The 11,140-nt window shown below is 42.2% G+C and overlaps 1 protein-coding gene across 2 annotated transcripts in view; it reads right to left on the reverse strand.

Moving 5' to 3' along the window:
* The window catches only part of SLC12A2 (solute carrier family 12 member 2), a 103,856-nt gene extending 92,735 nt beyond the window's left edge, over nucleotides 1-11,121 (reverse strand). Inside the window, exon 1 of one of the 2 annotated variants that reach the window (XM_005599457.4) lies at nucleotides 10,160-11,121. In XM_005599457.4, coding sequence (XP_005599514.3) covers nucleotides 10,160-10,897 — 738 coding nt within the window. In that variant the 5' untranslated portion in view covers nucleotides 10,898-11,121. The remainder of the gene's footprint in view (nucleotides 1-10,159) is intronic. The other variant, XM_014730697.3, reaches the window with a different exon arrangement.
* Between the last annotated feature and the right edge of the window lie 19 nt (nucleotides 11,122-11,140).

The raw sequence follows: 11,140 nt of genomic DNA on the forward strand, positions 1-11,140 counted from the left end.
CTCTCAACATGGTCTAGGATACTGGTTTGCAAACCTGGCTCTATACAAATCACCAAGGAAAGCTTTTCGAAAACTACATATACAGTAGTCTAGTCCCCCCTTATCCACAGGGGATACGTTCCAAGACCTCAAATGGATGCCTGAAACCATGGATAACACTGAACTCTATATATACTACGTTTTCTTCTATGTATACATATTTGAGGAACAACAGCAAAACTAGCACAAATTTCTCTTTCATTCTTCACAATCTCACAAATAGAAGATTTGTTCTTACTGTAGATCTTACTGAGCAACCTCAGTATATGATTTTTTTTCTTATTAAGTCAAGAGCTTTCACCTTTTCACTCAAAGGAAACACTTTAAGGCTTCTCTTTGGCATATCCAAACTGCTAGCATCACTACTCTCGCACTTTGGGGCCATTATTAAGTGAAATAAGGGTTCCTTGAACATGAGCATGTGATACTGCAACAGTCGATCTGATAACTGAGAGATACTAAGCGACTAATGGGTGGGTGGCATATACAGCATGGATACGCTGTACAAAGAGATGATTCATGTCCAGAGCTGTACAGTCTGAGATTTCATCAAGCTACTCAGAACGGCGGGCAATTTAAAACTTGTGAATTATTTCTGGAATTTTCTATTTAATATTTTCAAACTGCAATTAACCACAGGTAACTGAAACCACAGAAAGCAAAACCACAGATAAGGGTGTATACTCTTTGGGAGAAAGGAGGCTGTAATTCTTCTCCAAGAGATTCTTTTAGAAATTTGGGAATCACTGTCCAAAGAAAAGGACAGGGAGACAGAGACCTAGTTTCAAAAAGATCCAACCTCACCAAGTATTAGTTATGTGACTTTAGGCAAACCACGACCTTGCAAAATGAGACTGCTACTCCAAAACCTTCACCCACCTCCTCCAAAGATAGATTTCAAGACCAAATACAGATATGAAAGCTACAGAGTGCTTTGGAAACTCCACCACTCTATACAATATTATGAAATTTTTCACAGCCTTTCTAATTAAAGACCCAGATCTCCATTCTCAGACTGAAAAGAGAGATATTTCACTGATTCAATAAATACTTCATTGAGGGCCTACTACGTTCTACACACTTTTCTCTGAGGAAAGATCCATGCAAAATTAGACAAAAATCTAAATTTAACGCTTTTAAACTAGTGGTGGCTATCTAATGTGGAAGGAAAGAAAGAAAGGAAGAATGAGGGAAAGAAAAAACTTTCTTTCACTTCCCTGGACAGTACTGTCTGATAGATCTGTGATGGTGGATGTGACGTTCTCTATCTCCACTGTCCAATATGGTAGTCACTAGCCACATGTGGGTACTGAGCACTTAAAATGTGACTCAAGTCACTAAAGAATGAATTTTTAACTTTAATTTTAATTTAAACTTGGCTTAACACCTTATGTAACTAGTGCTTACAGTACTAGAAAGCACCACCCTAGAACATTTAAGAATTTAGGTCACACTTTTGAGAGATACCGATACGTAAAGGCAGAGGAAATTTTAAAAAGAAAAAGTTTAGTAAGATTCCATTTATAAGAAACTTTCTTAAATTTTTTTTTTGAAGATTTTTGTACCAGGAAAAGATACAACCATACAGTGAAACCTGACCAGTCCAAATCTCTTCTAATTTATCTCCAATGAACTAAAAAACAACTATCATGGATATTTAAAAATAAAACAAAATCAAAATAACAAGAAATTATACAGTTCTAAACTGTAGGATATTGGAATTAACACCAACTGGGAGTCAGAATATTTGTTTCAAGTACCAACTGGCTCTGCCAGTTACATGTCCTACGATTTTGGATAGGTTACTCAGCTCCTTTCCATCCTAACCTCCAAATGTGCAACTTGTAGCAATTTGTCAAATGGCTTTGAGAGATTCTAGATAACAAATATAAGGTATGTAAAAGTGTTTAAGATTCTCTTGTACTACATTAATTTATAAAGAATTAGTTCTATTATTCAGCATGTATTGACTGAGGGTCTGCTATGTCAGGCCTATATACAAGGTACTAGGGACAGAATGATAAACAGCCACAGACATACTCTGCTTCTCACAGAGTTTGAAGTCAATTCAAGTTGACTCAAATAATCACATTAATAAATATATTATCACTAGGTGAAATAAGGGCTCTAAGGGAAAAGGGGTTTATCCTAGACTGGAGGATAACAGCTTTCTCTCTGACGAAATAAGGATTGAAGTGACATCTTAAAACTAAAAAGTTAACAGTGTGTGTATGGGGGAGAAAGGAGGAAGAGTTCATAGACACTATCATGTCAAAAGCCCTACGGCCAAAGGAAGTATTGTGCCATTGAATAAATGAAACACTGAAGAAGAGGTAGGCCAGAGATGCAGAGTGAGTTTTAAGCCAAGGGATGAGATGATCAATTTTGTTTTAAAAAGATCATTCTGGGGGCAATAATGACGGGAGGGCATAGTGAATACGGGGAACTCAGTTAGAAGGCTACTGCAGAGGGACATGCTACTGTTTGGTCTAGGATGGTAGCAGGGAAGATGAAAAGAATATTTAGGAATTAAAGCTGACAGAAGGAACTCAGTGATGAACAGGATGAGAGAAAGCATCAAGGATGACTCACAAGTTTCTCACTTGTGCAATATGATGAATAGTGCTACCATTCACAGAGACTCAGAACACACTGAAGAGGCCTGGGCTGTTTCGTTTTTGGAGGGGAAGGGAGAAAATCCTAAGTTTGTGAATCTGGGGGTGGTTTTGAGACATAAAGCAAAAACGTCCGCCAGGCATTAAATGCCCAGAACTCAGAAAAAGGTATAGGTAGGAGACAAAATATGGGGAGTCATTAGCCTACAGATGATATAGCATAAGGAAAGAAAAAAGAACACAGAGGAAGAAAAGCCAGAATCATACCTTGAGGACGGCCAGTTCAGGGATGAAGGAGACTGCTGAAAGAGCCAGACAGGGAGAAGAAAAATTAAGAGATTGGTGTTATGGAAGCCAAGGAAGTGACAAGAAGACGTTAAAAGAACATCAAATGTTGGAACGTTGAAAGCTGACGGGGAAGGAAAAAAAAAGTTTCCTGGAATTGGTGATAAGGATGGAGGTCACTGGTGACTTTAACAAGAACTATTTAGGTGAAACGATGAGGTGGAAGCCACACTAGAGCAGACGGCCGGGGTCCTCGCGGGTCCGCTAAGTCTTCCTCTGCTGGAGCAATCAGTAATGCCCCACCAAGCCACCCAGCTGCAATAAAGCTCCAAAATGACTCACACACCAAACTCTGTTAGAAGCTACACTGTTAGAGGAACTATTCCACACAACCCAACAAAGAACCATCCCAGTGGCTTCTAGAATTCTTAACCTAGACGGGTATCTAATTTGTGAATGTTCAGGAACAGCATAGTGAAAATTTAAAGCGGAGAAATTTCCGAGCCAAAGGGTACTACAAATATACCAGCCGTAATTAGCTTCTGCAAAGAGACAATATTCCACTAAGCTATTTTTGCTTTTCAGATTTTCCCCTTCTACTAATTAGAAATTGCCACGTTCTCTATCAGCTCCAAGTTTTTCATAATAGCTTTAAGACAGCACTGGTACAGATTCTAGTGAGAAACAGAAGAATAATAAAGCGCCTGGCAGATGATAGCTTTTACATTTTAAATGGGAAATCATCGATATGTTTCTAACTTCAGTATTTTAAGGAGTTCTGCTTCTTGTCCATCCCTTACTCTTACTTTGTGGAATCAACCCACCAGTTCCCCACTCCTCTGTATGGTATCTGAAAAACTACTGGTTTTCATGGTTCTACCTGCAATTTGTAACATAAAAGCACATTCATTTTTATGCTACAAATTAAAGCTCATTTTCTTAACTTCTATTACTTCACAAACCAGTGGCTGCAATTGTGTAAGTGTTTGCCCCACTATAGAGCGAATTTGTGGATTGAAATCCAACTCCTGAGTCTACCTCCCAAACTTGCTCTCCCCAGTCTTCCCCATATCCATAAACACTGATTATAAACAGGGGGGAAACTGGCACTAATCTTTCTATATACCCCTCATCCAACCTATCAGCAAATCCCAACAAGTCTACCTTTCAAACATATCCAGCAGATATCTGAACACTTCCCATTTTATCAAACATTATTATCTGGTAAAAATCACCATCATCTTAATTGAAAAACTGCAATAGGCCTTCTGACTAGTCTCCCAGCTTCCACCCTGAGCCCCTTACAGTGTATTATCACTCTGTTTGCTGTGTGGAGAACTTAAAAACACATGTCTGATCATATCTTGTCTGTGCTCAAAACGCTCCCTGGCTCCCTACATCACTCAGAGTAAAACCCTAAGTCTTTACTATGATCAACAAGGTTCTACATTATTTGTTCCTCACTGCTGCTCTGGCCTCTCCTATCACTCTCCCTTCTTGTCACTCCAGTCTTGCTGGCCTCCTTGTTTCTCAATCACACCAAGCACACTGCCATCTCAGGGTCTTGGTGTTTGCAGTTCCTCTGCCTAGAGTGTTCTTCCCCTAAGATACTTGCGTGGTGCAATCCCTCACTCCCTTCTGTGACTGCTCACCTCTCAGAGAGGTCCTTTCTAACTCCTCTAAAACAGCACCACCCAGTCTTTACCGTCCATCCACCTTTAATTTTCTTCACAGCAGTTACATCTGACCTACTTTTTTATTGTCTCCTGCCACTAGAATGAAAGTTTCACGACTTTGTTGTGTTCACTGCTGTACCCCCAGCACTTAGAACAGTGCTGTTGTTAGTACTCAGTAAGGATTTGTTAAATAACTACATTCATACTCATTTTGCTTCAGCATGGAACCAATTTGGCTAGTACTACAGACTATCCAAACACATATATGAAACATGTAATTAAAAATTATTGAAGGGCCAGCCCCGTGGCCTAGTGGTTAAGTTTGGCATGCTCCGCTTCAGCAGCCTGGGTTCAGGTCCTGGGTGCAGACCTACACCACTCAGCAGCAGCCATGTTGTGGCAGCGACACACGGGCAAAATAGAGGAAGACTGGCACAGATGTTAGCTCAGGGAGAATCTTCCTCAGCAAGAAAAAAACGAAATTTTGAAAACAAACACACTCAACACAGAGGAACCAAGAAACGCTATTTTGGTCCTTTCAATTCCAGTCTCACAGGATTGGAAATTGGAGCATGAACACAAACACTCACAGAGAAGACATCAACTATGATAGCAGTATATGGATTTTTTGCCACATTTTAAATCCTCAAATTTACCTTTCCTTCTACCTGGGCAGTCAGTTAGCATATACTTGGGGAATGCATACAGTATTATGGGTAAACCACACTTTAGCTCTGGTGGCATGGATTGATTTAGCAGAGTGGAGTCCCTGGCAAAATTGTGAAATAGTCCAAATGTGACTTTGCCACATGAATGTGTTTCTTATCAGAGTCCCAACTTTACTTAGACCTAGATCTAATCTACTCCCTACCCCCAGGGATGTGACCCATTCTTGTCCCTCCAGGATGATGTACAAGGACTCAAGCTATGTACTGTGTGATTCTTGTCCAAGAATCAACACAGCCCACTCAGAGAAGCAGCCATACCGAGTTGGAGAAGATAACACAGCTGTTTAGTGTTTTACCTAAAGTCCTTGTTAAGCGGGAAGAACTGCCCACCTTGATATATTCAATGAACAAATCTCCATTAAGGCCCATCTCTGTGTGGAGATAAATGAGACACAAGCTCAGGTCCTAGTGAAAGAGTCATATTAATCAATGATTACATCATCACAAGAATTCCTCATTTCTCTCAGTTATGTAATCATTCTGCTCTCAGGAGGTCAAGATAGATAGGTGATGTTGGTAATCCCCAACGTGTCCCCTTCAACATCCCTGCCTTCTCAGAGCAGGTCGGAGGGATAGGTAGGAAGAAGAGAGAACAAGAAAGAGGAGCTACTATGTCTTGGCATTGGAGTCAGAAAAAAACTGGGTGTGAATTCCAGCTGTACCACTTTCAATGAGATTGGCATTAAGCAATTTCTTCAGCTTCTACAAGCCCATTTCATGAGTAAAATGTGTATGAAACCTATTTCTTAGGAATTAAACGAAAAAGCCAACAAGCTCAGTGAGACGTAAAAGACACTCTGTATAGCTGCTCCTTTACTTTCCCCTTTTTTTAAATGAGAAAGGCTAAAATAGAGAGGCCATATACAGACTTGACAGAACAGCAGCAAAAAGTTCTCAAACCCTGGCCTAAGGACAACTATGCAAAGGTAATATTACCTTTTAAAACTGTTTCAATAATGCTTTAAATCCAGTAGGAGCTATTATGGATTGTCTACCACTATACTTTTCCACATTTGATAACCATGCTTTCCATCACACATTGAAGTTGTCCATCAAATACTTATTTTTTTGTTTACCCTTCACTTTTGAATTTCTTCTTGTAGGGGCAGGAATCATTACTTTGGTTTTATGTTTTGAAATACTGAAAAAAAAATCAATTCCTGGCATCAACTTTGAAGAGCTTCTGCCTTCTTTCAAACTCCTGTCTCTCACCTTCCCTAACACTGCTCTCCTGGCTATTTCTCACCAGCTTAGCAGCTCCTTCTTCCCTTTCTCTGCCAGTGTCTCCTCAATCTCTAACCTACCTTTAGACATTTTCTAGACCCAATCCCAGACCCTATTTCTGTTCTCTTATCTACCCATTCTCCTAAGTAATTACACCCATTATTCTGACTATTTATATACATATACTATATACATACACACACATTTCCATATATATACACATTTTCATACATGTATATATCTTACATACATATATAATGTATTCTGCCCCCTCTTCCTCAAAATGACTCTTGACTAAGAAGTCTTATAGGCTGCTCAAACAGAATTCTTTCCTTCACCCTGAAACCTATTTCTTCTCCACTCTTTCCCAACTCAGGCAACAGTACCACTATCTATTCAGTTGCTCAAGTCCAAAACCTGGGAATCAGCTTCTCTTTCCCTCTCACATCCATTCCACCTACATCCAATTCATTTTGCCACCAACCCTTATTACCTGTAACCCAAACCACCGTAATGTAACTGGTTCCATTCTTGCCCCTGCCAATGCATTCTCCAACCAGCAGGCAGAGATGTTAAAACAAAACAGATTATGTTGCTACCTCACACAAAACCCTTCAAAAATTTTCCACTACATTTATAATAAAATCTTTTACTAGCCTCCTTATAGTTCTTTAGACAAATCACTCTCTCACCTCACTACTTTCACATATGCTGTTCCTTTGACCTGGAAGGTTGTTCTGCCCTATTATCAACTTAGCCTTCAGGTCTCAGCTTCATTGTCACACTTCTTGAAAAAGGCCTCCCCAACACACCAATTAAAATTAGGTCCTATTATATCCTCACTAAGCATCTTACACTTTTCTTTCATAGCACTGGAAAAAAATATGTTACTTGTGCAAAGATTTGGTTAACATATGTCTAGACACTCAGTATCTGTTTTGTTAATCACTGCATCATTCCACAGTGCCACAGCCATGCTACCAACACCTAAGATACTCCTCTCCCTAATAAATATTTGACAAATGGAGAACGCATGAGTCCTGGCCCTAGAATGGCAGCAAGATGCACCATGGATACTTAACTATTCCTCTTCAGTTGGACTTACAGGCAAAATACTTTAAAAAGTCACAGTGCTGGGCAATGAAAGAAATTCAAGTAGAAGGAAGACAACATAGTCCTTTCCCCTAACAAGTTTCTGGTGCTTGTCTTTTACTAGTTTGGTTCTTCCCTAGTTTCTAGCACTGAGTTAGACCCAAGGTAGACACTTAAGCACTTAGTGACCAAGGTAGACTACATGACAATCAATCAAGTGATAGAATTAAATGCTACAGAATTCTAAATATTATGATTCAGGTACGGCTAGAAAAGGCTTTAAAGAAGCCAGAAGCCAATCTAGACAGGGTGAGGAACAGCTTCTGGCGATCTGGCCAACCTATGCTACCACCCCTCTCCCATCCTCCTTCAACAGTGTAGATCTCTTTAGCCAGATTTGTACTCCTTAATATAACACATTTCTTTAATCCCTTTGCTAAATTCTAATCAAAATTAATTTCCATCTGAGGTTCTATGCTTATTTAACCTAATATAACCTGTTGGCTATAAAAGACCAAGTGGTAGAAGGTAAAAAACTACAAAGAATTCATTACTTGTCGCATAAATGAAACACTGAACGTAACATTTTGCACAGTACATCCATCTAATAATGTAAAAATTAAGAGAATCTAAAATCGAAGAGTTTATGTACTTTCTGAAGGGCCAATTTAAGACCAAAATAAAAACTACATTAGGCATTATTTTTCAGGCACTGAACATGGGTCTTTATGTGCATTTTTTTCCTAATCTTCAAAATAACCCTCAAAGCTGAGGAAGCTGAGGCTGAGAGACTGGGTGACTTCTTCAGCTAACAACACAGGTATTCTTTTTTAGACACTGTAAACTGACCAAAAATGCAAAACAAACAATCCCTAAAGTTTTGGAGAACTTGAAGTGCTTTGTTGAGAGAATTTAACTTAAAATAACAAAAACTTTCCTAGGAAGCATACAAGTTCAAAGAATATAACATCCTTCAATTAAAAAAATCCTTCCCAAAACATAGAGGTAAATACAGACTGCTTTACTGCTAAACTAATCAGCTTTGGTGAAATAAATCCCAAATGTATCTGCATAATATTTTCCATAATAATAAAAATGCTCTAACGAACATTATCAGTTACATACCTACACTACAAAGGTTTTGAGTTTTGAAAGGAAAAAAATAATAGACTGGAGAGAAACTACAGGAGTATGAATAAAAGAAGTGTTTTAAAAATTGTTTTTCTTCTGATATGACAAAATACCACAATGGAATAACAGCAGTAGTTCAAAGCTAAATGATGTCAGGCTTTTAAACAATCAATAAGCTATAAGGGTTGGGACCTCTGTAACTATTTCAAATTGTATGAATGTTACATTTATCAAACATTGGGATAAGTATAGTCTTGTATGAAATGACTATATGAGATCAAATAACCAAATCCAAAAGAAATTACATACTTTCTGTATTTAAACTCTTCCACACTATGATTGATTCAACTTATATGGTACCAACTCTCTGCATTCACAAAATGCCATCAATGTAGTCATTATCTACTTGTAAAGTGTGACTTCAAGTAATCCCAGCTAATAAAAATGTTAAATATTAATCAAATCTCAAAAGCATGAACATATCTCAAAATAACGATTGTGTACCCTGAAGAAATAGTCACAAATGGTCATAAAAAATAGAATTACAGAAATCAATAGAGTTTATAGCGATGGTTTTCTGTTCACAAAGTATAATTACTTTGCAAGACCCCTGAACGTCTTTCTGGACATCCTCCACAGTAAAAAACATTTCTCCTGTTTCTTTTGCTCCTTTTTAGACTCTGCCCCTCCTCGCCAATTTTTTGTTTTTTATGTAGTCCTCTCCCAAAATGTTTACAGTATAAAAAAATGGATTTATGGCATTATCAGGGACAGCATGTCCCAAGACTTAATATTTCTATGATCCTTTGCATATTCAAGATTGCAAGAATTGAGCTTTTAATAATTTACAGACCACAAACACACCCTGTTAAGATTTTCCCTTCGAACACTAACGTTCCCACTCTTGGGACCCCTAATGGGTGCACATAAGCCATACAATACAACCTTTAAAAAGGCCACAGATGGTAGGTGTTCTCCACTCTCTCCCAAGAGACGTCCTCACCTCCTGCACATTCCCTTCTCGGGGCCCACAAGCACAACTGTCATTCAGAGAGATGGTAATTGTTAAGCGTGGGTGAGAAAGTGTACATGAGAGATATAACCGGATGGAGAAGGCTGTTAAGTGCAGCCTCTTCCATGTCATGTCACTAACCTAACCCGCTGCAAACTTTTAAGAGATTAAGTTACATTCCTCTGCAATTCTACCCTTGACAGCTGAAGCCAAAGATGCTAGCGAGTCGTGCACGTCCATTCCCGCCACATCACGGGTGGAGAGCCGGCGGCACATCCCGCGGTCAGCGGGACCAGTGGTTGGGGAAGGAAGGAGGGCTGGTGAGAAAGCTGCAGGGAGAGGGTCGGGAGAGCTCACCTTTTCCAGCTCATCGTGGAGCTCCGCCAGGCTGGGCCGGAGCAGCTTCTCGCCCAGCTGCGCGGCCGTGTGCCGGTAGTGGTCGATCCTGGGGACGGCGTCCATGGTGTTGTGGCCGAAGGTGCGCAGGTAGTAGGTGTTGGTGTGAGTGTCATAGTAGTAGTGCTGGTGGTGCCCACTGCCGCCGCCGCCCGAGTGCAGGCTGCTGCCCTCGCTCAGCACCGTGTCCCCGCCGTTCTGAAAGCTCACGTTGGGCCCATCGCCTCCAACCCCCGCAGCATCCGACAAGCTCTCGTCCGCCGACGAGGAGGCAGCCGGGTCTACGAAGTTCACGCGGAAGCGGCCCTTGGCTTCCTCGCTGCCCTTAGCCGGCCCGCTTTCACCGCTAGCTTTCCCCTCCGCGGGGGTCTCTTTGCCCCCTGCACCAGCACTGGCCGCCGCCGCCGCCGCAGCAGCAGCAGCACGCCCGGCGTTCTCGGAAACCAGGTCCACCTGGAAGCGGCTCTGGCTTGGGGTGGGCCCCAGGGGTCTGCCCAGCCCATCCCCGGCTGCCGCGGCGCCCTCACCGCGGACCCCGCCGCCGGCCCGGCTCGCGGCCGCAGCATCCTCAGGCACCGAGGGCACGGCCGTGCCGGGAAGATCCACCCCGGCGGCGGCCAGCGCGGCGGCTGGCGGCGCCTCACCGACCCCGGCCAGCCTCGGGGCGCCGGAGGAGGGCGCCGTGGGCCCTGGCTCCATCGCCGCCTGAACCCCTGGCGGACCCGGAGAGGCTGGCGGACGTTGCGGGCTGCAAGCCCTCCGCGCCCCCGGCCGGCGGTGGCGGCAGCCGCAACGCCAGACGAGGGAGCCGCTCTCCCCGCCGCCCGCTCGCCGCCGCTCGCCCGGGCCGGCACGAACGGCGCCGGGAGCCGACTTAGCGCGCGAGTGCAGCGGGCGCGGGGCGGGTCCCGCTGTTTAAAGCCTCGGCGGGGCCGCGGCGGC

Source organism: Equus caballus, chromosome 14 (assembly GCF_041296265.1).
Source record: "Equus caballus isolate H_3958 breed thoroughbred chromosome 14, TB-T2T, whole genome shotgun sequence".
Taxonomy (NCBI): Eukaryota; Metazoa; Chordata; class Mammalia; order Perissodactyla; family Equidae; genus Equus; species Equus caballus.